The sequence below is a fragment of the Onychostoma macrolepis genome, chromosome 02 (genome assembly GCF_012432095.1).
Source record: "Onychostoma macrolepis isolate SWU-2019 chromosome 02, ASM1243209v1, whole genome shotgun sequence".
NCBI classification, from domain to species: Eukaryota; Metazoa; Chordata; class Actinopteri; order Cypriniformes; family Cyprinidae; genus Onychostoma; species Onychostoma macrolepis.
In genome coordinates, this window is record NC_081156.1 from 3,598,717 (window position 1) to 3,626,254 (window position 27,538).

The window sequence follows — 27,538 nt, forward strand, 5'->3', positions numbered from 1 at the left end:
TTTCCAGACTGTTGAAACCAGAAGTAACTAAAAATGAAAGTAGGTCAGACCCATGCCCTGCTAAACCACAAACATCATTCTGGTGTTCTTAAGGTACTCATTGTGTGCATGAGAAAAAAAAAAAAAAACATTTCAGTGCCACTGCCTAACAGACGGATTGTATCTCACTGGTATGTATGATATATTTCTCAATATACAACAATTTGAAATAATGTATTTACTTATCATGTTAAATAGTGTATTTTATACAGTGTTGGACTAGTTACTCAAAAATGTAATATATTACTCATTATTAGTAATATTATTACTTTACTTATTACTTTCTGACAACAGTAATTACACTACTTTTCTTTCACACCCCATGCACATAAGTTGTAATTGCATATCTTCCCCATAAAATTCTTCTAATATGTTACTAACAATATATTTCTGCCTCATCATTTGACCAAAATTCACATTGGATCGCAGTCAGAAGTTATTACAAACACTCAGTGGTGATTAATAGTAATGTTTAAATAAAAGTGCTGTATTATTCTCATTAATTGTCATGTGTAGCTTGAAGCTAATTGTAGCTCTAATTTCTTGGTTACCCATATACGATTATACTCCATGATGTATTTTATCAAATGAAATCAGAGAAGTTCATAAGAAAATGTTTCGTTCTCTAAAAAATATTTTATATAATTTATACCAGGATCAGAGGGATGTAATGCCAGAGTAAAGTAATGCCACAACTTCCATAATGCCACAACTTACACATTGGTGTTCAGATCATCTTTTCTCCTGAAAACAATCAATGTAATGGCAATATTTCCATCCACTGAATGTAAGCTTTTTCATATTCTGGTGACTTCATGTGCCTGTGCAAGATGTGAAAATTATGAAAACAAATCTAGAAAATATTGGATTGTTGGACTTCAAATCAGTAGGGGTTGAGGCATTGAAAGTAACTAAGTAACAAGCTGTTTTATGGATAGTAACTGTAATATTATTACTGAAATCTTATTAGTTACACTACTAGTTACTACAAAAAGTAATATTATTACTTTCTTTCTTTCTTTCTTTCTTTTTTCCCAGATAAATTCAAATATGGAATTGTCAGGTGAGTTTGCTAGACTACAACATGCACTTTGTGAAGGCAAGATATGACCAGTACACTTTAGCATATTTTTAAAATGAGTACTTAATGCAGAAAAATATACTTAAGAATATACTTAAGTGCAAAATGTTGTTTTCAGATACTTAATTACATGTTATTTACAATTAAATTAAAATGTATATATATATTTTTTAATAATAAATATACAGTAGTTAGTTTAACTAAAAAGTGTTTTTTGGTCCACTAAAGTGGGATTTAAGTAAATCTTCTTATGTATTTTCATAATTGCTTGAAATATGGTTAAATTGTACTGTTGAATTTACTGATAACTGTCATAACTGATAACCCAGGACTGTTTGTTGTGTTTTCATTCCCCATGTGCTCTGTGTGACCTAGTTCTCCCTCATGTGCCCATATTTGGTTATGTTCCTGTTCCTGTTCTTGTTATGTCATTATTAGTTCATCCTCCTCACCTGTCTGTCCCTCATCAGCTCCCCTACATATAGGCCGTTTCTCAAACGGAAGGCTGCATCCTCTGGAGGTCGCATTTGTAGGCTGCATATGTCATAAAGAAGATCTTAATTTAGAATATTAACAGTTATAAATTTGACCATTGTTCTTACTTAAGTGTAAATTGTTGTAATATGCTTTTGACTCACGAATATAATGCTCAGTTAACTGAAATAAACCAGGCTTGATGATGTATGCAGCCTGCAAATGCGACCTCCGGAGGATGCAGCCTTCCGTTTGAAAAACGGCCATTGTCAAGTCTGTTCATTCTGTCTTTGTGCGGTATTGTTAATGTTACCTCGTGCGTGTGTGTGTGTGTGTGTGTGTGCGTGTGTTTGTGTGTTCCTGACCTGTCTGAATGTTACCTGTTGTGGAATTATTAAAGTGTTATTGGAGTTCTTCATCGTCCTGCCTAATCCCACACACCTTTGCGTGACAATAAGTTTTATAGTAAACTAAAATAGAATTTAATGTCTTTTTATTTAAATTTGTATGTCATGCATCTAACAAATATATTTGTAATTATTTGTAGTAGCTAATGTTGCAATTTAAAATATATTAACTTTAAATGTAAAATCAATTAACATACTAAAGTTAAAAGTATAATGGAGTTCTTTACATTTGTTTTAGTATGTTAGTCTCTACACATTAAAATAAGTGAACTTCAAATGATTGTCACATGCCCTGTTTTGTAGACTTTTAGTTTGTAGTTCTGTTTGTTTCCTGTTCTGCTCCCATGTCTTCTGGTTTGTTTATCTTGTTAGTTGGTTGGTGTTGTTATAACTGCTTAATGATCCTGGCTTCCCTCATTTCTCAACGTTACAGAACACCATTTCAGAGAAATGAACATTTTCAAAGCATTGAATCAATTGAACAATAGCTTCACAAAATGATTAAACTGTTTTGAAGTGCACAAAACTTCTAACGATGGCGATGCATTGATTCAAGGTTCAAAAACTATACTTGTTCAATGGTTCGCTGTTGGGATGCGATTTCAGTGAACCCACATGATTCATGAGATCACCCCCCCCCCACCCATTGATGAACTATTTAAGTTTTGAAACTTTTCAATGATGTAACAACTTCATAAGTTCAACAGAAACTGTTCTTACTGTCTTCAGACTACAATACAGAGCATAAACACAAATAAGCATGGGAATGTCTGAAAGCAGCTGCCTATCAGAGGAATCGATTGAGTCTCCATCATGTTGTTTATTTGGCCCCTGTTTATAAACCTGTCCTGAAAAGGGAAAAAATAGAGAAAAGATTAGTTCCTGTGTGGTCGGAAGACTCAGTTCAAGAGCTGACAGGATGTCTTGAATGTACTGATTGGGAACTCTTTAAATCTGTATGTACTGATTTAGATGATCTCACAGAGACTGTGACTAATTATATTGTATTTTGTGAAGATCTGGTCATTAAAAAGAAACCTTGTATAGTATTTCCAAACAACAAACCATGGATTACTAAACTTGTTAAAAATGTGGTTAATCTGAGAAATATTTATTATAAACAAGGTGATGGTATTCGGTACAGAGAGGCCCATAAATTGGTGAGAAATGAGGTGAGATTAGCCAAATTGCGGTATAAGGAAAAGGTCATTAGCTTGGGATGGAGTGAAGTCTATAATTGGAACTAAACAGAAGACTAAAAGTAGGTGGGAAATCTGATCATGAATTAGCAGATGATTTTAATTTATTTTATAAACGTTTTGATACTCATGGTTTTACATCTGAATTATCAAAGTATGGTGGGAATATTGTGACTTTGGACACCTAAAATTTCAAATCAGTGAAGCTGATGTATGTAGCTGCTTTGGTCAGGTTAAAGTAAGGAAAAGTCCAGGCCCTGATCATATTAGTGGAAGATTGTTGAGGAATTGTGCAGAGCAGCTTTCAGGGATTTATTCATTTATTTTTAATAAATCAATGCAACTTTCTAAAGTCTCTCGTCTTTGGAAAGATTCCATAGTAGTGCCAATTGCGAAAAAAAGAAATCCTATTTATTTTAATGATTATTGGCCTGTTGCACTCACTTCCCTGGTTATGAAATCTTTTGAAAAAATAGTTAGGAAGGGGATTTTAGCCTTAACACAGTCAGCACTTGATCCTATGCAGTTTGTGTACAGATCAGATAGAGGAGTGGACTCTAAAACATTTGGAAGGTAAAAATAATTACGTTTGCTTTTTATTGATTTTTCTTCTGCTTTTAATTGTGTTCAACCCCATATTCTGGCGAAGAAACTTCTAATGTCTCTTCTAATGCATTGTTGTCTTCTACTGGTACCCCACAGGGTTGTGTGTTGTCCCCTCTCTTGTTTTCTTTATATACTGATGACTGTCGGAGTGTTTTTGAGGGGAGACACATTATTAAATTTGCAGATGATTCTGTGATTGTGTCTCTCCTCACTGGGTCAGATGGGAGTCATGGTCCAGTGGTAGATCATTTTATTAAATGGTGTGATGCCTCATTTTTAAACATTAATGCTTCTAAAACAAAAGAGATGTTCATTGACTTCCATAAGAAGAATATTGTATCTGTGCTGCCTGCTGTCATTAAGGGGCATCAGGTAGAATTGGTCAAGGAGTACAAATACTGTACTTTGATGATAAACTAAAATTTGAGGCAAACACTGATATGATTAGAGGGAAAGCTCTTCAACGTATGTATTTTTTGAGGAAACTTCGAACTTTTCATGTGGATGTTTCTTTTATGAAGATGCTTTATATTTGTTTTATTGACTCTATTGTAAGCTTTTCTGTTATTTGTTGGTATGGCAATCTGACTATAAAGAGTAGGGAAAAGTTGAACAGTATAGTTAAAATATGCAGTAAGATAGTGGGGACTGATTTAAGGACTATCGCACAAATTATTATAACATAAGGTGACTAAGAAGGGCCAGTTAGTCCTGTCTGATGTCACCCATCCATTGTGTGATGAATTCCAACTGTTTCCTTCTGGTCGAAGATTTAAACTCCCTTTGTGCAAATCAAACAGATACAGGAATTCTTTTGTACCTGCAGCAATTAGATTTTTAAATGATTTATTATAAATGTGTGTTTTTATGTGTGTTTTGTGGCTGCTGTATGTGCATGTATACTGCTGTCTACATAAAGAATTGCCTTTTTAAGGACAATAAAGTTAAATAGTCTTAAATAGTCTTCGCAATTGGACCCGCAGTCCACCCGTGCTTAGTGATTTCCCGACCTGCACTGCAAATGACAACGTAAATACCTAAATACTTGTTATATCAAATATTAGCGGGTCAGTCGTCTGTCCGCATGCAGGACTCTGTTATATTCAACAAACTTTGGTATTCTGCAAAACAGGTCACGTCGCTTCTTTTCGAGCTTCGTGTAGAGCTGTTTTACTTATAGTGCCTTCAAAGGAATACCAAAGAGGGATATAACCGATGTCCATAACATATGCAAACTGATATCTATTTATTTTTCCGTCTTCTACTCACTGACATTCAGATATTAAAATTGAGTAATCAGTTCATACTGCTGTTAACATGTTCTTTGACAAGTGGATGTGATGAGACCTGCTTTTTGGTTTGGTCAGGTGACATTCAACATATACCCCGTTATCTATTTTGAGAGGCTGTTGCAAAGACTCACTGGGCCGAGCATACCCTCTGAACTGTTTTTTTTTTTTTTTTTTTGGATGGGACTTGCTGTCACACTAGACAGAAAGCTTGATCTGTTGGATTTCATTCTTCAGATCTTGCAGACAGCTCCAGAGCCAAAGTCTGGTGGTTCCAGCAGTTCCAAGTATAGTGTTCTGGGAAGTCCTTCCACTGTTGCTGAACTTTCTGTCTGCTCTGAATCTGTTATGGAGGCCGTCCCTGAACTCTCTGCCCAGTCTGATACAACCACAAAGGTCATCTCTGGACTCTATGTCTGCTCTGAAAAGTCCACGGAGGTCATCCTTGAACTTTCTGTCTGCTCATAGTGGTCTTCAGCTCCATCTTGTAGGTTTTCCACTCCACTGTGGTGGTTGTCAGCTCTGTCTGTTCCTTCTCAGTGGTTTTCTGTTCTGCCAGCTCCACCCTGGCTCACCGCTCTGCTGGCTTATCCCTGGTCTGCAGGCTTACTTCCACCTGGTGTGGCCCTTCATCCCTCCCCCTTGTCCACCTCCACACTCTTTATTCTGAAGAGCATCTGAAAGCTGCACCTTAAGGATGGGGGGTCCTCTGTTTTGTAGGACTTTTGAAGTACTTTTAGCTAACCTCATTGCTTCATGACTGTTTATATGTGTATTGTGTATGTCAGTTATCCCTGTGTATATAAGCCCTTGTGATCCATATGTTCATTGTCTGGTGTTGTCCACTGTTGGATGTATTATTGGTTGTTTTCAGTTCTATTCCTGTGTGTTCTGGTTTGTTTTCTGGTCTGTTTATTTTGGTTTTTATTATTATTGCTAGTATAACTGAATATAATCCTGCCTTCTGTCATCTCTGAAATAACCCAGTGTTACAACCATGACAAAAGAAAAATAAAACATAATGGTTTCATTTTCACGTAATGTTTAATTTAAAGTGTACTTAAGTGTCAAGAAACTTAGTCATGAGTACATGTGAGGCCTTGTACTTTTTTAAATATACTTTAAAATTCAAATAATACTTCTTTTTCACAAGAGAATGCTAATGGAAACCAAATGTAAACCAGTTCACTGAATCAAGTAATAACTTTTTTAAGTGTTTTTTTTGCATGAAAATATACATCAGTGCATAGCTTACTATGGATTGCTTGTTTATAATTTAAAATTGTGAACATGAAAGATGTGATGTGATCAGTGTGTAATAATTTGTTTAACAAAGCTGTTTGATACATACTGTACAAATGGTATGTCTGTTTATGCTTCACTAGAGGGCACTGCAATGATTAATTCCCCAGACCTGTACCGCTGTCCTTCTCATCTGGAGACCTTGACCGGGGTCAGATAAGACAAGAGATGCTTCTTCTTCTTAATAATAATAATAATAATAATGTTTATCATTATGTGAATGTTACTCTGACTTAGACAAATGCATTTATTATGCAGCAATTTTCACTGCAAGGAACCTGTAATTTTCATGTTTATTTTAGATGGATCAATTGTTTGTCTTCAAAGAAGAAAATATGGAAGAATGTCTTGCAGAAGGTTTGTTCATTAGCATTTCATGAATGAATTACAACAAAATCAAATGAACAACACCCTTATCTTCAAACTTTTAATTTCTTAAAGTTTGCTGTGGAATAAAGCCTTTCAAGAAATATAATGTGAAGGACAACACTGGGAACAAGGTTTTTGGTATTATTGAGGACAGCGAGTGTTGTGAAAGGCAATGCTTTGCTGGTGCACGTTCCTTCATAATGAATGTTACTGACCACTCAAATCAAGAGATCATCAGACTGGTGCACCCGTTTGTTTGCTGCAGCCATGAGGTATGAATGTTATTCTCATCTTGTTTAGCCATTAATTATGTTATGTACTGTATATTATATGTTATGTGCATATTTTAGCTGGAGGTTCAGTCTCCACCGGGAACTGCCATTGGATATGTTCAACAGAACTTGCATGTTTGTCTACCTAAATTCACTGTTGCGAATGAACGAGGTGAACCAGCATTTAACATTGAGGGACCATGTATGGGTTGTACCTGCTGCACAGATGAAAACTTCGAGGTGAAGTTTTAATTCCCATTGGCTTATTTATTTTATTTTTTTAATTTAAGATATTTTCTATCCTGTAACCTTAAACATACCCTTCAAATAAACCTTTAAGCATTTTAAATTGTAATTCTAACACTATATGCTTATTAAGCCATTTACCTCATTGTTTGACCCACATTGGCTGAATATGATTTCAGATTGTGCTATCTTTCCAGGGAAATTTGATCCCCACAATGAAGGCAAAAAACCTGACCCACATGTGTTTCTTTGGTTTTAATTGTCAGGGATAACAAGTCGTGGTCTTTTTACTTTATTGAACAGTAGCTGAATGAAGTTGTAAATCCTTGTTATATTAGACCCTTATAGAGTAGTACAAAAATTCTGTCACTAGGGCAGTACATTTTCAAAAGGTACACAGATGTGCCATTTAGGAACTAATATGTATCTTTAAGCTCCTAAAATGCGCTTAATTTGTAGGGGTAAATAAGGTACAAAGGTGTACATTTTAAAAAAAGTGTACCACCCCACTAATAGATTTGTACCTTTGTTTTCTATATATTATATTGAAAATACAATATTAAAGTGAAAAAGGGGGCACTAGCGGACTAGAGGACTAGCTAGTATCCAATTTTGCTGTAATGTGTAGCCTAATATGTTATTGTGTGTCTTGTACTGTGACCACAGCTGGTGTCTTTGAATGGAGCAGCGATAGACAGATCATTTGGCAAAATCTTCAAACCTTTCTCATATAGTGAACCAAACGCAGGTGCAGATTTTGTGTTGAGGTTTCCAAGACACCTGGATGTCAAAATGAAAGCTACAGTACTGGGAGCCTGCATGCTTATTGTAAATATTGTTTTTGTTTAAAATACTTGAGTAGTAAATAGGGCATGGCTTGTGACAAAAATGATTTTTGACCTTTGTGACCTTTCCTCCTCCCCCACATAGCGACCACCCACATAGCGACCCCCCACGTCGTCTTGACCCCTTGACCCCGTTAATGCGTTCCAGATGTGTGGAAATCAGAGAAGCGTGAAATTCCTACGTCATCCGGGGATGAGATATGTTGTTTGTACAAGTGTAAAACCATAAATGAGTTGTCAAGTATTGTTTTGAAGATTTTATGCTCATCCGGTGGGGGTTTGCCCATCTGTGGACCACGTGGCGGTTGCATTCCGAGGCCTGGTGTGTTATGGACTCTTTCTCTCTCTATGGGAGATGTATGTAAAAGGATGAACAGATAAAATTTTAACAGGTCGGTTTTAAGACACAAATATATTCTGATGACTCTATAAAATGTAATTAAATAACACTCTTAATAATGGATTGGGAATGAATTAAAACCCTCTTACATTTTTTCTTCAAGAGAAAAAATATTTCCTCCTCTTGCGAGCATCACCATTCTTCGAATGAGAGGTTTACCAAAAAATTGTGTTTAGTTTAAGTTGGAAAAGTTCTCTCTCTCTCTCTCTCTCTCTCTCTCACGCACGTGTGCGCATTCAATCATCCCGAGACTTATTTTCTTCTATTAAATGAAAATAAATAAATTATGCAATTACACGCAATATAAAACATTTACACTAGTTTTAGGTAACGCAACATTTTGTAATGAGGAACCGGCGACGTCGAAATAAGAAAAGGGAACACAATATATATATATTTTAACAGGTCAAACGATAAGGGCCATTGTGGACCCGACACGTCCAGACATGACATGTTTTATTCGCATTTATTGGTATAATTGTACTTGTATCACAGAAAATGTAAGTTTCTACATTATATTTAGAACCTTTAATATTTATACTGTATCATCCCCTAAACCTACCCAGCACAGTATACTTTCTTCATTTTTTAAAATAATTTCATAAACAACATTTAGTATAATTTAATAAAAAAAATAAAAAAAATAATAATTATTATTTAAAAAAAAAATCTAATTTATTAAAATGTTTTAATTTAATTTATAAAAGTGCTTATGGGTGCAATAATTTGGAGTATTACTACACTCCATAGACAAAATTATTTTTTACTGTACGCCTACCAAAATTCTGCATACAACCATTTTTAATAAAATATATATTTTTAAGCGATCTGAATTATGAGGACTCAAGAAGTTTCATCATAAACCACAATGACATATCAGTGTAATACCCGTGTCATTATACAATTTTGTATCATGATAAGTCGTATAAACAAGCACGCACTTAAACATTTCAAGCTAAAGAGACTTATCTCTATTTTAAACAATATGGTAATAAATAATTATATATGTCATAGTAACAAACTTGTTACTGAAGCAAATCATTTATCATACATTTTAAAGTATTCAACAATTAATTAAGTTCACTGAACTTATAAAACCCATAATTCTCTTCTTTTAAAGAATGTGATCATAAATAACATACTGTATAAAAATAACCATTTAGTTTTACATTATTCTGGGAGCGATGATGACCATTGTCCGAATGAGAGGTTGAAGTAGGAAAAGCTCCTCTGTCCCCTTTCTCACCCTCACCCTCTTTGTTTCTCTCTCTCTCTCTTTCTCACGCACACACACACACACACACACACACACACGAGCGTGCTCACGTTGCTTTTTATGTTTTCTGGGGATTTTGTACTGTACAAACTGTACACATACCCATCACACAAAATGTTCTGCATATGCTTTACTTTTTTATTATTATTAAATATTGTTTTAAGCAATCTGAATTATGACGACTCAAGCAATTTCATTATAAATCACATCTACATTGTTATATCAGTGTAGCTTCCATGACACTATACAAATTTGAGTTCTGATAAATCATATAAACAAGCACGCACATACATAAACATTTCAAGCTAAAGAGAGACTTATCTCTATTTTAAATAATATGGTAATAAAATGTATAGGACAGCATAGTAACATGTTACTGAAGCAAATCATTTATAATACATTTAAACATGTATTCAACATTTATTTATTGACCTTATAAAACACATCATTCTCTTGTTTTAGAGAAGATGGTAGCAAATAAACAAACTTAAAAGACTGTTTAGAAGGAATCTTACAGGTTTTTAAATAAAATATTTTACTTATCTGTTTGCAAATTTAACCTTAATTATGATTTTTATTCAACAGTACCTGTTCAAAAACTTAGTTGAACCTTTTAAAGGAGACTTGTACTTAGTTTATTTTATTTCAAAGCATTTTCCCGCTTAAAAGGCTAAATAAAATGTTTCCCTATCTTAGACTATTACTAGGGTGAGCCTGTGATCTAGTTCGGCGCTTATTGTTGTATATCGCACTTTTTTGAACCGACCTTTATCAGCGTGATAAATATCATAGGCCTATACTATCAATATACTATTGGTTATCTACTGAATAATATATGTAGAAATATACAAAATGTGATGTATCCGTTTTGAAGAGATATTTTATGACTTTTGCAGACACCAACCCTTTCCCCCATAAAGCTCATTTAAAATGTTTGTTTAAGTCAACTACAGACCACGACACGCATTCTTTGGAAGTTTTAACAGTTCACAAGTCTCATAAATCTATATCATTTTCATTTATTCATTTATTACTTTTCTTATTTTTACAAAGATTCAATTCCTAGTAAATATAAGGCCACACGTGATATTACAAAAGAAATCAGGTTGACAAATGTTTTTTAAAATAGGGAATGCCAACTCCAAACAGATCCTCACACCCACACCCACCCAAACACACACACACACACACACACACACACACACACACACACACACACACACACACAGAGGCACCATTCAGGAAGGTCAGCAGTTCAGATCAGAACTTTTTCCAAAATCAAGTATTGTGCATTTGTATAAGACTTACTGTTTTTAAAGCATCAACTTCCTTTAAAGCTTGAATAAAAGGCTACCAGTTGTAGTTTCATATCCGTTGTGTTCTAACAAAGTCATTAATCGATTCTCTTTGTTTTATAAGATTTACTTTTATTACTGCACAAAGGTTCCCGCTACTTTTATAAGTCTGATAAATATGTGATGAATACACGAGGAAGTGAGATTCAGGTTACCAATTAAGTTTGACACAATGTTTTTAAGAAAGACCATTTATTTATTTTATTTTTATTTTATTTTATTTTATTTCTTTTTCTTCTTTTCTTTTTTTTTTTTAAACACAACTAAACCAGATAAAAGATTCTTCTTTCTTTTTGACAAACCTACATTTAAAAGTATTTGATCTTAAAAATATTTACTCTTAATTTCTAAGTTCCAATAGATGAACCTTCTTATCCCAACAAAGAAATCGCATTACACACTCATTCATCATATTTCATTAAATTTTATTATTTGTTTGTTATTATTATTTTGCACTAGTACCACGGTTTCATGTCTTTCTAATACTTTAGATGCACCAGAATGTGGATTTTTTCACCATCCAACACAAATTTAAAGAGATGTATCAGATGATCTTGTTTCACCTGTTTATTATTATTATTATTATTATATTTGATTCACATATAGAATAAACCTTATCGTACATGCTTTCCCCCTATATAGACCCAAAGATAATATCCAAACAAGATATATGGGGGTACAGTTGTAAATTCCTAGAGGTCTAGTTTCTCAGAAAGTGTTTTCATCATATAAGAAAAGGGTCATAATGAAAAACCTCCTCTCGATCTCCTGTGACTGTCATTTTACTAAGTCAGATGATCAGGATTATGGATGACGTTGTTCACATTTTGTTTGCTGGACTGTATATGTCATTACAATGACTGTAGGTGAGGCCTTCTCTCTCTTAGAGCAGTCAGCATTCAGTGTTTATAGAAATAAATGAAATTAAGAAAATTTCGACTTGAGAGCGTTTGACTAAGTCCGTATTACTTTTTAGGACAATTATCCATATCCATATCCGTGGATGATAAGTCTTGTTGATTTACACATACAACTGAAGCATATCTAGCCATCGCTCTGAAAGCCACACATTCAGTAAAGTTGATGTTGTGCGCCTTCTTGAAAAGGTTACAGACACAAAATATTTCAAAGTTTTCCGTTTGCTATTAAATATTAGGCCTATGCGTACTACCCTTATAAGCATAAGCATAAGCATCTGCCTCTTGCTAAAATTTTTCTGTTTTGTCCACTTTTGGCAGATTTGGTAGAGGGACTATGTCGACTTGTTGTAATGTGACCGCAATTAAGAACCATAACGTTAAACTACATGCCCATGAAAAGGTCACAGACGTAGTCGGTATAACAAATACCTAATACTGAAATACTCTCTTTTAAATATATTTAATGTTTTTAGTTTTAGTGTTGATTTGACGACCCACCCCAATAGCTGATACCGCGCTATACTTTTTTCATTGTTTTGTACAGTTTTTTAGTTGAAGACCATCCTCAGAGTTTGGTCAATCATGCGGCGAGTGAAAACGAGAACAAATACAGTATAAGATAATTAAAGGAAAGTCAAGAGAGTGTTTAAACGGACATTGTGGTGTACATATTAATGGTCTGTCTACAAAGAGGCCACGCGACGCAAGGCCTCAATCTTACTGTTTTCTCTGTTACATGTACATCTTTTTCATTTAGAGCTCATACAGTTACGCATTACAATTTGAAGATGGTGTGAAAACAATATTTTCTTTGTACGCGTCTCTAAACGTGACTTTAATAAGTAAAAGGTGCATGTTATTGACCGTTTTAGACGGTCTGCACCAACACACAGACACATGATTTAGGTATTCATCTGACCAAAAGTTTTGATCTTGGGGAAACACGCACAACACCAACTGAGAGTTGTCATGATTGTCTGCTCTTCTTTAAGAAAACATGCGGTCAGCAGTTTTTAACACGTCTTAATCTCTTAATTTTTCACAATCGCAAATGTTTGTTTAGCTTAAATATTAGTCGGTTACAAAAGTGGCAGGCGTGATGCTTATATGTATTTTTTAAATAACAGAGTGTTACTCAATCAGTCCTCTGCGTTATCTTTTAATGAAATATTCCATTGCATGTCACTAGGACAAATTCTGTAACAGCGTTCATAAATGTATATAAACGCACAAATCTTTATAGAGACAATAAGAACATCACAAACACAAATGATTGTTCTAACTCTTTCACACACCAGACTGGTCCCTGGTAAGTACCCCTAAAACTGAGAGATATCTTGACTTTATCCGTGTGCTTAACGGCGCTAGGCCTCGTCACACCGTTTTGAGATATAAATCGCAACGTTTTTCATAGGGTGACGCTTTGAAACCAGAACAATTCCATGACTTTGCGCATTCTTTCTGTTTGAATTTGTTGTATTTTCCCCCTCTAATGGCAATTGTTAGGCCTTGCAACCTAGTTTTTTGCTGTCTCTTTGTTCGTATAAGTCCATATTTCTGCTAATTTCCTTGATTTAATAAAACATGGCTTCATCCCACCCGTCGTCTTCATTCGAGACATTTACGTTATATTATTAATACTATCCTAGTTTAGATAGCAGATAAGAGACCTATTTCCGGCCGATTTATTTTTTAGAAAATTGATAAAAAAAAAAAAAATGTAAAACTATCAGAGGTTTTCACGAACTACTATTATTATGATCTAATAATTTAAGAGATCATATCATGCGTTAAAGTGCACGTTTTATGACCCTCTGTTAAACATCATTTTTTCAACGATAGACGAACTGATTTAGTCTGATACGTTACTCAAAACAATTTGCCAACGTCTTAACAAAAATCCTCAAAATATTTTAACATAAGAACCAAAATATCTTTCTGCGTGAACTATTTCTCTTTGACCAAAACACGAACCCGCAGCCTTCCTCTTTTGAGTGCAACGCCCCCATCTCAACAACCAACCAACATCTGAAACGTAGAAACAAGACCTCAACAATTTATTTCGCCCGAATGTACCAAAGATCCGCCACTACGGCTAAGCTAAATTCTAGGAAACGGCGACAACGCTCTATATCAATTAGGAGACAAAGTTTATCTCTTGGAAAGAATCGAGTTCTAAAAAGGATGTCTGACGCCGCGCAAAAGCCGATGGAGCTCGACTCTGGCACTGAGGATGAGCAAGTGGAGTGCGACTGCGGCGCGGGAAAAACGTGTCCTGTAAAAAGCACCATAGACTCTGCGTTTAAACAGCATTACAGAGAACAAATGATCGAACTGATGACCACGGTCATCGAGCATGCGTGCAATCCGAATCATGATTCTACGGGGGATACCAAGCGTGTGAAAAATCTCAAGAAAGAAATGGACATTGTAAGAGACCTGACCGGTTCATGGCCCGATTTGACAAGCGTCTTTATTACCGGCAGAGGCTCAGTCTCTTTAACCGCCAGAAAAATTCTGGATGTTATGTGTGACGATGATATGGACATTAACGAGGTTCACTGTCTGTGTACTTATGTAACAGATTTATGTGTGGCGCTGGTCTCAAAAAATTATGAATCCATGACGTGTGAAATTGTCGGATCGTCGGTTGATTTTCTATTACAACAAAACATGTTGGCCGTCAGAGATTTTCTTTGCTGGCTAGACCGCCTGTAATGTCATCGCTATTGTTTGTTTGTAACGGCAATTTGAATTCATACTTCAATGTATAATCAACAATAAACTGTTAAAAATGTTAAAATGTGTATACGAAGCGCCTTACAAATGAGTAATTTTCTAAAAAGAAAACGAGTAGCTGAATAGAATGTACGAGCGTAAACGGAAATAATTATAAAGAAATAGGTCTGGTATCTGTTATCTAAACTAGGAAAGTATTAATAATATAATGTAAATGTCTCGAATGAAGACAACGGGTGGGATGAAGCCATGTTTTATTAAATCAAGCAAATTAGCAGAAATATGGACTTATACGAACAAAGAGACAGCAAAAAACTAGGTTGCAAGGCCTAACAATTGCCATTAGAGGGGGAAAATACAACAAATTCAAACAGAAAGAATGCGCAAAGTCATGGAATTGTTCTGGTTTCAAAGCGTCACCCTATGAAAAACGTTGCGATTTATATCTCAAAACGGTGTGACGAGGCCTAGCGCCGTTAAGCACACGGATAAAGTCAAGATATCTCTCAGTTTTAGGGGTACTTACCAGGGACCAGTCTGGTGTGTGAAAGAGTTAGAACAATCATTTGTGTTTGTGATGTTCTTATTGTCTCTATAAAGATTTGTGCGTTTATATACATTTATGAACGCTGTTACAGAATTTGTCCTAGTGACATGCAATGGAATATTTCATTAAAAGATAACGCAGAGGACTGATTGAGTAACACTCTGTTATTTAAAAAATACATATAAGCATCACGCCTGCCACTTTTGTAACCGACTAATATTTAAACTAAACAAACATTTGCAATTGTGAAAAATTAAGAGAATTAAGACGTGTTAAAAACTGCTGACCACATGTTTTCTTAAAGAAGAGCAGACAATCATGACAACTCTCAGTTGGTGTTGTGCGTGTTTCCCCAAGATCAAAACTTTTGGTCAGATGAATACCTAAATCATGTGTCTGTGTGTTGGTGCAGACTGTCTAAAACGGTCAATAACATGCACCTTTTACTTATTAAAGTCACGTTTAGAGACGCGTACAAAGAAAATATTGTTTTCACACCGTCTTCAAATTGTAATGCGTAACTGTATGAGCTCTAAATGAAAAAGATGTACATGTAACAGAGAAAACAGTAAGATTGAGGCCTTGCGTCGCATGGCCTCTTTGTAGACAGACCATTAATATGTACACCACAATGTCCGTTTAAACACTCTCTTGACTTTCCTTTAATTATCTTATACTGTATTTGTTCTCGTTTTCACTCGCCGCATGATTGACCAAACTCTGAGGATGGTCTTCAACTAAAAAACTGTACAAAACAATGAAAAAAGTATAGCGCAGTATCAGCTATTGGGGTGGGCCGTCAAATCAACACTAAAACTAAAAACATTAAATATATTTAAAAGAGAGTATTTCAGTATTAGGTATTTGTTATACCGACTACGTATGTGACCTTTTCATGGGCATGCAGTTTAACGTTATGGTTCTTAATTGCGGTCACATTACAACAAGTCGACATAGTCCCTCTACCAAATCTGCCAAAAGTGGACAAAACAGAAAAATTTTAGCAAGAGGCAGATGCTTATGCTTATGCTTATAAGGGTAGTACGCATAGGCCTAATATTTAATAGCAAACGGAAAACTTTGAAAGAAACGAGTCGTTGGTATGACAAATAAAATGTGAATATCGTCATCAGCTATCTTGAACAAGAGGTCTAAATCTAGTGACGTAAGGAAAAATATACACAAATGCCCACGAGCGTAATTGTCTGTGTTCATACGGCGATTTTCTTAGAAACTGTGTCTCTTGAGATACATAGGGTTTTTGTTCTCACAAAATTCCTCGATATTTTGTGTCTGTAACCTTTTCAAGAAGGCGTACAACATCAACTTTACTGAATGTGTGGCTTTCAGAGCGATGGCTAGATATGCTTCAGTTGTATGTGTAAATCAACAAGACTTATCATCCACGGATATGGATATGGATAATTGTCCTAAAAAGTAATACGGACTTAGTCAAACGCTCTCAAGTCGAAATTTTCTTAATTTCATTTATTTCTATAAATACTGAATGCTGACTGCTCTAAGAGAGAGAAGGCCTCAGCTACAGTCATTGTAATGACATATACAGTCCAGCAAACAAAATGTAAAACGTCATCCATAATCCTGATCATCTGACTTAGTAAAATGACAGTCACAGGAGATCGAGAGGAGGTTTTTCATTATGACCCTTTTCTTATATGATGAAAACACTTTCTGAGAAACTAGACCTCTAGGAATTTACAACTGTACCCCCATATATCTTGTTTGGATATTATCTTTGGGTCTATATAGGGGGAAAGCATGGACGATAAGGTTTATTCTATATGTGAGTCAAATATAATAATAATAATAATAATAATAAACAGGTGAAACAAGATCATCTGATACATCTCTTTAAATTTGTGTTGGATGGTGAAAAAATCCACATTCTGGTGCATCTAAAGTATTAGAAAGACATGAAACCGTGGTACTAGTGCAAAATAATAATAACAAACAAATAATAAAATTTAATGAAATATGATGAATGAGTGTGTAATGCGATTTCTTTGTTGGGATAAGAAGGTTCATCTATTGGAACTTAGAAAATAAGAGTAAATATGTTTAAGATCAAATACTTTTAAATGTAGGTTTGTCAAAAAGAAAGAAGAATCTTTTATCTGGTTTAGTTGTGTTTAAAAAAAAAAAAAAGAAAAGAAGAAAAATAAATAAAATAAAATAAAATAAAAATAAAATAAATAAATGGTCTTTCTTAAAAACATTGTGTCAAACTTAATTGGTAACCTGAATCTCACTTCCTCGTGTATTCATCACATATTTATCAGACCTATAAAAGTAGCGGGAACCTTTGTGCAGTAATAAAAGTAAATCTTATAAAACAAAGAGAATTGATTAATGACTTTGTTAGAACACAACGGATATGAAACTACAACTGGTAGCCTTTTATTCAAGCTTTAAAGGAAGTTGATGCTTTAAAAACAGTAAGTCTTATACAAATGCACAATACTTGATTTTGGAAAAAGTTCTGATCTGAACTGCTGACCTTCCTGAATGGTGCCTCTGTGTGTGTGTGTGTGTGTGTGTGTGCTTGGGTGGGTGTGGGTGTGAGGATCTGTTTGGAGTTGGCATTCCCTATTTTAAAAAACATTTGTCAACCTGATTTCTTTTGTAATATCACGTGTGGCCTTATATTTACTAGGAATTGAATCTTTGTAAAAATAAGAAAAGTAATAAATGAATAAATGAAAATGATATAGATTTATGAGACTTGTGAACTGTTAAAACTTAACATCAGTATTACCACTATTAGTAAGCAGTCTTAACAACAAAGCATATGTTTAATACATATTGTAGATAGGTTTTAACAGCGTATGTATTTTCATACCGTCGGACATTCATTTAGCTTGTTCTGTGCTTTTTAAAGCGTAATTAAATATTCTCAGGGGGGCCCATTGCTCCGCATAAGGTGTTCCTCACATGTGCCGATTCATTCAAGAGTAGTTTACAACTCCAAAGAATGCGTGTCGTGGTCTGTAGTTGACTTAAACAAACATTTTAAATGAGCTTTATGGGGGAAAGGGTTGGTGTCTGCAAAAGTCATAAAATATCTCTTCAAAACGGATACATCACATTTTGTATATTTCTACATATATTATTCAGTAGATAACCAATAGTATATTGATAGTATAGGCCTATGATATTTATCACGCTGATAAAGGTCGGTTCAAAAAAGTGCGATATACAACAATAAGCGCCGAACTAGATCACAGGCTCACCCTAGTAATAGTCTAAGATAGGGAAACATTTTATTTAGCCTTTTAAGGGAAAATGCTTTGAAATAAAATAAACTAAGTACAAGTCTCCTTTAAAAGGTTCAACTAAGTTTTTGAACAGGTACTGTTGAATAAAAATCATAATTAAGGTTAAATTTGCAAACAGATAAGTAAAATATTTTATTTAAAAACCTGTAAGATTCCTTCTAAACAGTCTTTTAAGTTTGTTTATTTGCTACCATCTTCTCTAAAACAAGAGAATGATGTGTTTTATAAGGTCAATAAATAAATGTTGAATACATGTTTAAATGTATTATAAATGATTTGCTTCAGTAACATGTTACTATGCTGTCCTATACATTTTATTACCATATTATTTAAAATAGAGATAAGTCTCTCTTTAGCTTGAAATGTTTATGTATGTGCGTGCTTGTTTATATGATTCATCAAAACTCAAATTTGTATAGTGTCATGGAAGCTACACTGATATAACAATGTAGATGTGATTTATAATGAAATTTCGTCATAATTCAGATTGCTTAAAACAATATTTAATAATAATAATAAAAAAAGGTAAAGCATATGCAGAACATTTTGTGTGATGGGTATGTGTACAGTTTGTACAGTACAAAATCCCCAGAAAACATAAAAAGCAACGTGAGCACGCTCGTGTGTGTGTGTGTGTGTGTGTGTGTGCGTGAGAAAGAGAGAGAGAGAAACAAAGAGGGTGAGAAAGGGGACAGAGGAGCTTTTCCTACTTCAACCTCTCATTCGGACAATGGTCATCATCGCTCCCAGAATAATGTAAAACTAAATGGTTATTTTTATACAGTATGTTATTTATGATCACATTCTTTAAAAGAAGAGAATTATGTGTTTTATAAGTTCAGTGAACTTAATTAATTGTTGAATACTTTAAAATGTATGATAAATGATTTGCTTCAGTAACAAGTTTGTTACTATGACATATATAATTATTTATTACCATATTGTTTAAAATAGAGATAAGTCTCTTTAGCTTGAAATGTTTAAGTGCGTGCTTGTTTATACGACTTATCATGATACAAAATTGGGTTACACTTTATATTAGGTGGCCTTAACTACTATGTACTTACATCAAAAAAATAAATACAATGTACTTATTGTCTTCATATTGTATTGAAAACACTTTTGCTGCTATTGAGGTGGGATATGGGTATGATTAGGGACAGGTTTTGTGGTTTGGGTAGGTTTAAGGGTGGGCTAAGGTGTAAGAGATGGGTTGACAGTGTAATTATAAATGTAATTACAGAAATTAATTACAGATGTAAGTACATATAGGTATTTTTTAAAATATAAGTACAATATCAAAACATGTATGTACACAATAAGTGCATTGTATCAAATGATTAATTTAAATGTAAGTACATAGTAGTTAAGGCCACCTAATATAAAGTGGGACCCAAAATTGTATAATGACACAGGTATTACACTGATATGTCAATGTGGTTTATGATGAAACTTCTTGAGTCCTCATAATTTAGATCGCTTAAAAATATATATTTTATTAAAAATGGTTGTATGCAGAATTTTGGTAGGCATACAGTAAAAAATAATTTTGTCTATGGAGTGTAGTAATACTCCAAATTATTGCACCCATAAGCACTTTTATAAATTAAATTAAAACATTTTAATAAATTAGCTTTTTTTTTTAAATAATAATTATTATTATTTATTTTTTTAAATTAAATTATACTAAATGTTGTTTATGAAAATATTTTAAAAAATGGGTAACACTTTATAATAACTGCACGCTATGAATCATTAGGTAAGCATTAGTAAATAGTCAGTTCATTCTTTATAAAGCATTGTTCCAACATTAATAGTCATTAGTAAGCAGAAGATTACGAAAGATTAAGAAATATTTATTTCAAGATGAAAAAAAAAATGAAACTGTACACTTTAATTTTTCTTTTTAGTTGTACAGTTTCCTTTTTGCATCATGAAAAAAATATTTCTGTGTTCTGTATCCCTCTGTGTTGTGTTTGTTTAACTTGTCTGTTTGGAAGATAAATGAGCCTTTAAATCTGCTTTGTAAATGCTTTACAAGGTATGAATAGTCCTCACTTTAGATGAGCTCACAAAAACAGATGGCTGGCAACTACTAAATGTTTTATAAGTACCTGACTTTATCATGAATTACAGCAGGAATATGTGTTAATAAAGCATTTATTAACACACCGAGCAACTATTATCATGTGTCTAAATAATAAGATTCATAAATGTACATTTAAATAGTTTATTAATCATTTACTTACACTTTCTAAATGATCTTATGAACCACTGACAACTCCTAAATAACTGGTTTGTAAATAACGTAATAATTTAGAAATTATAAACTGATCATTAATAAAGTATGAAAATACAATTATTAAACATTATAGATATGCTCAAGAACAAAACATTTATAGCTGTATTTATAAACTGCTTACTAATGCCTATTAATGTTGGAACAATGCTTTATAAAGGATGAATTGACTATTTACTAATTATTAACTAATGATTCATAGTGTGCAGTTATTATAAAGTGTTACCAAAAAATGAAGAAAGTATACTGTGCTGGGTAGGTTTAGGGGATGATACAGTATAAATATTAAAGGTTCTAAATATAATGTAGAAACTTACATTTTCTGTGATACAAGTACAAATATACAAATAAATGCGAATAAAACATGTCATGTCTGGACGTGTTTGGTCCACAATGGCCCTTATCGTTTGACCTGTTAAAATATATATATATTGTGTTCCCTTTTCTTATTTCGACGTCGCCGGTTCCTCATTACAAAATGTTGCGTTACCTAAAACTAGTGTAAATGTTTTATATTGCGTGTAATTGCATAATTTATTTATTTTCATTTAATAGAAGAAAATAAGTCTCGGGATGATTGAATGCGCACACGTGCGTGAGAGAGAGAGAGAGAGAGAGAGGACTTTTCCAACTTAAACTAAACACAATTTTTTGGTAAACCTCTCATTCAAAGAATGGTGATGCTCGCAAGAGGAGGAAATATTTTTTCTCTTGAAGAAAAAATGTAAGAGGGTTTTAATTCATTCCCATTATTAAGAGTGTTATTTAATTACATTTTATAGAGTCATCAGAATATATTTGTGTCTTAAAACCGACCTGTTAAAATTTGATTTGTTCATCCTTTTACATACATCTCCCATAGAGAGAGAAAGAGTCCATAACACACCAGGCCTCGGAATGCAACCGCCACGTGGTCCACAGATGGGCAAACCCCCACCGGATGAGCATAAAATCTTCAAAACAATACTTGACAACTCATTTATGGTTTTACACTTGTACAAACAACATATCTCATCCCCGGATGACGTAGGAATTTCACGCTTCTCTGATTTCCACACATCTGGAACGCATTAACGGGGTCAAGGGGTCAACACGACGTGGGGGGTCGCTATGTGGGTGGTCGCTATGTGGGGGAGGGGGAAAGGTCACAAAGGTAATAAAAGCCATAAATCAAGGGTCATAAATCATTTTTGTCACAAGCCATGCCCTATTTACTACTTACTTGCTTACAACATTTTTCCCCCTATTGTTTTATGACTTGCCAACTGTTTATTATTTTTAATTATAACTCAATTCATTTTCAGGACTGCATGTATTATGAAAGGTCACAATAAAAAGAAACTGTGAGTGGTGACCTCTCTATTTTGATAATAGTGTGAACAGTCTAGTATTTAAGGCAATTTGCATGTAACACATTTCCCCCCTCTTTTCAGTTACAGTAAGCCTACTTCAGACAGAAGAAAGGATAAAATACATATGTCTGACTGCTTGCCAAAACATCCTCCAATAAGGGCTGAAGAGAGAATAAGTTACATATATTTTTTATTTTTTTTGTATTGTATCTCTAAAGACAAAAATATAAACAAACAAACATACTTGCAAATTGCAAATGCTGTTAAAGTCACTAACAATATGGGTCAATATCACTGTAAGGTGCCTTTTGGTGTCCTGTACATAACTCATTTGCCATGATAATTTAACATAAAAATGACTATGAAGGTGTGTGTTATATTAGGCTAAGTTTTTATATTCATGACAAAAGCATTACTTGGCTCTTTAGATACATTTTCTAGATTTTTTTTTAATTTATTTTTTATAGATTTGTATAAGAGGATGAAATTCATTAAATTTGAATGATGGTAGAATATTGTCAAATCATAAAATTATGTTCTCCTATTAATATTTTGGTAAATAAGAGATTACTCAATTTGAGTGCATTGATCATTTGGTAATAAAAACTATATTTATATTTAATAAAAAGAAGAGTTTGTCCATGTCCCTTGAATGGTTGTCCACCCTGTCGTATTGGGGAATCCACCCCTTTAAGAAAAGGCCATCCCCTTTAGTGTATTTATAATTTGAACACAAACAAATAGCCCTGTTTATGAAAGGCACATCATATCTTTCAGAAAATATAATTTGCATCTTGATTTTGCAATGAAAACGTATTTAACAGTAATATATACAGTATGTCCATGACAGGGTGCCATAATTATCTAAAAAAAAAAAAACGTGTGGGAGCTCAGCTAATGTTTCTATAGAACTTGAGTGTCTACAATTTATGACATGACATGAAGTGAATGGGAAATTAAAACTAAATTTTTGAGTATTGTGAGGGTTGAAAGGCACTCTATTGACCCCTATGTGTATTTTGTAAATTCTTTAATTCAAAACTAACAAATTACACATTATCACTAGCTGTTTCAGTTTGTGTTTCTCTTATAAGAAGGTCAGCAGAGTTTTCATGCGTCGTCTGAAAGTGAAGCAAACAGCAGTAACCACAAACAGCTTCAGCTGAGGTTCTTTGTAATTCAACACAGGGGATGTGAACACCACAACTGGCACTTCTCACACAATTCACACAGAATGTTAAAGCTTGTTGCCCTGTAAAATTAATTGCACAAACATGTATATTGTCTCTAGACCTATTCATCTATGTATATATTTTTGTCAATTTCATTATGCAACAAACATCTGGAAATTATGCATTTTGTATCAGACATTTGAAACTTCCAATGTCTCATAAAAATATTAACATGTTAATAAACTTGTTTGTTGTCTGAAATGTTCCACTACCTGTTTGATCTAAAATTAAATATATAAAGGCTGTCACAAAAACAGTTACATAAAGCAATGCACTATTATATTCATGATATATTTTGCCCATTCAATCTTTAAGTTATAGCCAAATAATTAGGAATACTTATCATCAGGGGTGGACTGGGGCTAAAAAGTGGCCCTGGAATTTCTGGCACAGAGCGACCCACCACATCCGGTCTGCAAAACACCACACCATAAACCCACCAGCTCATTATGCACAGAGAAATATTTAACACCATTTACTAACATAACAATATAACATAATAAAGGCCTACAAATGCTATCTATTTTTCTTTTCTTTCTTCAGATTTATTTATTTTTATTTTTATTTTTTTGCTTATCATTAACATTAATGAATGACTGGCATACTTATTTACATTATAATTTGTTTTTCCTTGTGTATATGGCAATAAATAATTTTGAAGAATTTTTCCACAGATCTTTGACATAGAGGGTCTCCTTTCCAACTGTGGAAAGGAGTTTGAAAATTCTTATGATGAAAAATACAGTAAACAGTAATATTGTGAAATATATAATGCTACTTGACCAGTAAAATTTAGATGGATGTCGATTGTAATGGAAGTAAAATTATTACAGTAACATACAGTAATCGTACACTATCAGACGCACAAGTCCGTTATTATTAATGTACAAACAAACAGACGTGTATGTGTGCTCTTTGATAGCAGCTCTTAGGGGCATTAGACTCTACGCGAACCCAGTAAAAGTGTCATAATAACCTGTCACCCACTGCCACATACTGAAGAGTTGTTTGCAGAAATACCTAACGCCACAGTGGTCTAACAACCACATACCACCACAGTTGCCGTTACATGAAGAGAACAGAAACTTAATGGCATTCATTACACATGACGGTCCATTCAGATATAGGAAAATTCCATTCGGGTTGGTGCCCATGCTGTCTACTTTTCAGAAAATGATGCACCCTGTTGTTGAAAGATTTGCTGGGTATACAGAATTACCTGGATGACATAGTTGTCTAAGTAGCTTGAACACTGAGCATGACAAACACCTCAGAACCATGCTTGGTCAACTCACAGATGTTGGTCTCCAGCTAAACTTTGAAAATAATTCATTCAACCAACCAACGTTTTCATTACATGGGTCACATTATTTCTAAAGTTGTTTGATTTGTATTAGCTTCTACATAAATATCAAACCTCATTGGTTTTTGCAAGTCTTCTGATCAAATGTCACGACACAAGAACTAATGAGGTTTGATGTTGTTGTTGTAGTATTATGTTGTAAATGTAAATGACAATTATCATCTTTGGTAATCTATCCTTTTTTCCTTTGGAGTTTAGCTTCAACCCCAATTAAACACACCTAACCCAGCTAATCAAGGTGTTCAGGATCACTACAAACTTCCAGATAGGTGTGTTGAACCTAGCCTGACTACGTCAGACTTCCTACTTCCGCTCAATTTCATTTCGCTTCTGCACTCAGTCTGATATAGCAAACCATCTCCCAGTTTATCTCCGGCTCCGCAGCAGCCGGGCCAATCAACGAACAGAGGGCGGGCTGAGAGCCGTGACGTAGACGCTAAGCGCCGAATTTAAGATTGTAGTTTAGGTGAGGGACATCTAACACGACAGCGGACATGGAGACACGGGATGCTATTCGCTCTGTTGTGGTGAATATTCTCGGAATTTGCCAACTGAAGCCCGAACAAGAAGCGTGTTTGGTTCACATTTTGAATGGAGGTGATGTTGTGGCCCTACTCCCGACAGTTTTTGGGAAAAGTTTAATTTATCAACTGTTACCGATCATCAGCGAGAAACTGGGGAGGCCAAACTCCGGCAAGGCAATAATTGTGATTGTGTGTGTGTGTGTGTGTGAGATGTGATTACTTCACATAATCTGCAAAAGTCGTTCACAGCCATCTTCACTCCGGTATTTCGCTCGATCAACCGTGTAATGACCACGGACTTAATTAACCTCCGAATCTGTGGTGGCATCATGGAATCGCCGAAAATTCTGTGATGGGCTCACAGAAGGCATCAGCCGTGGTCCATGCACGGATTCACTGGTTCAACACCAGCGCTGCATCGAACCATGCTGGCTCGATGGTTTTGTTTTCGCCGCATACCTGTGTTTACAGAGGAAGTTCGAGGCGGCTAAGCCGGCGAATAACATGCGTCATAACCAACCGTTATGTGATTGGCTTACGGGTACACCAATGATTTTAAACTTCAGACAAGCGCCCGCCCACGAGAAAGTAAACGCTTGTCAATTATGCCCTTCCAGACTCTGTCTACGAAGCAAAGCGAAGTAGCAGAGTTTGGTATTACCAGGCTATGTTGAACCAGGTTGGAGTTAAAGTCTGCAATACATTATTGGCCCTCCAGGAGCAGGATTAGACACACCTGATTTAAGTGGCATGAGTTTGAATCCACTATTAAATCTTATTTTGGTACTGAACAAAAAGGTAACAAATTGGTTTGTTGCACCTAAACAAAGGTTGCTGCACCACATCACTGGTGTTTTATTTACAACAAAAGTATACAAGTGTAAATGTGCAAATTTGAAATTAATGTTTGTGTTTTGTTTTTTGTTTTATAAAAAGCATCAAAGACAAAGAGGGGGAGAAAGGATAAATGAATAAAGCTGGTACTTTAACCATCTTATATTTTACAGGCAACAAACCAAAGGATGAGGACAGCAGCATTGCTGGGCCTGCCGTGGTACATGCGAGAGACTACTTCAAAATTCACAAAGATATGTGAGGTAAGCTGAAACATGTAAGGCAAAACGATGGAAAATTGAACATTAGATCTCTTAATTTGCAGGGGTCTGGGGACTGTATTTGTGTAATTGCTTTTAAGTAATAGTACCTTGTTTTGTTTACATTCTATAGAGCCCAGTGACCGTGAAGATGATGTGATTGGAATCCTAGTGGTTGTGGACCTCTCCCAACATTCTACTATGACGTTGCCCTGATGATTGAGGAAGAAGTGGTAATGCGTCACCTTAGTGATGTACCTAATGCTTTTCTGAACCTGATGGGCCTGTTGTACGCATTAAACCTTGACTACCCAAAGGAATTAAAATTCACATTTGAAGTGATACAGCGCCTGTTTATTGGAGTCGGGTCAGACTCTTGCACTGCAAGAGTTCACTTTGAAGAGCAAGTGGCTGTGATAAAACAGAAAAAAATAAAAACAAACAAATATTTTTTCCTTCTTGCTACTGTTTAATCGATGGACTGGTTTAAAGTGTAAGCATTGTTTTATATCTCATTGTTTTAAGTGGAATATTGGTATTCTTGAAATTTTCAAACTGACTGTTTTGTTGTTGCCTTGTAATGCTTCCTCTTTCCTTGTCATGTTTCTACGATTGGGAATTGAAGATCGTTTTTGAACAGTTTAATGTGAAGTTTTTTTTAACACAACTTATTGTGAATTCTTCATGTACGCTTGTTCCTGCAATGAAAATATCTGATAATGACAAGGAGAGTTATTTGTACTATTTTGGCTCTAAGATGGTTCTGTGCATAGAGATGTTAACATATGTTTGTGTGAGCTGTGTATATGTGAAGGTTTTCTTGTGGAGTGTTATTTATTTATATATATATATATATATATGAATTCTTTGTCTGTTTTTGGATGCAGTATCTGTTTAAAAAATAAATGCAGGGAGTTTCAATTTTGCAGTTGATTTCATAAAAAATTTGGTTCCAGAGAGATATCCAGAACTTTTTGTCAAAGCAATGAAGTCCAGTAAACCCAAATAGTTA

The 27,538-nt window shown here is 34.5% G+C and overlaps 1 protein-coding gene across 6 annotated transcripts; it reads left to right on the top strand.

Annotated features, from left to right (window-relative positions):
* The first annotated feature begins 142 nt into the window (after positions 1–142).
* On the top strand, positions 143–27,346 carry si:ch211-71m22.3 (uncharacterized protein LOC100148868 homolog). Of its 6 annotated transcripts, XR_009274299.1 has the most exons (12): positions 152–170; positions 695–826; positions 1,078–1,102; positions 6,481–6,548; positions 6,700–6,754; positions 6,839–7,038; positions 7,117–7,278; positions 7,951–8,112; positions 22,266–22,304; positions 22,395–25,177; positions 26,440–26,543; positions 26,660–27,346. XR_009274299.1 is itself a non-coding variant. In XM_058798964.1 (9 exons), exons 3-8 carry the CDS (start codon positions 1,090–1,092, stop codon positions 26,536–26,538), a joined length of 597 nt encoding a protein of 198 aa, XP_058654947.1. In that variant the 5' UTR covers positions 152–170; positions 695–826; positions 1,078–1,089; the 3' UTR covers positions 26,539–26,543; positions 26,660–27,346. The 6 variants fall into 6 exon arrangements, 3 of the variants coding, with proteins under 3 accessions (XP_058654947.1, XP_058654942.1, XP_058654937.1); XR_009274298.1 differs by having other exon boundaries at positions 22,395–26,529; XR_009274300.1 differs by lacking the exon at positions 695–826 and having other exon boundaries at positions 143–170; positions 22,395–26,529.
* Positions 27,347–27,538: the final 192 nt, after the last annotated feature.

Bases quoted from the DNA above. Each gene is read 5' to 3' on its own strand.
- si:ch211-71m22.3 (XM_058798954.1), top strand. The intron at 6,549-6,699 runs GTCAGATAAGAC...TGTTTATTTTAG, and splicing joins ATCTGGAGACCTTGACCGGG to ATGGATCAATTGTTTGTCTT. The intron at 7,039-7,116 runs GTATGAATGTTA...TGCATATTTTAG, and splicing joins TTGTTTGCTGCAGCCATGAG to CTGGAGGTTCAGTCTCCACC.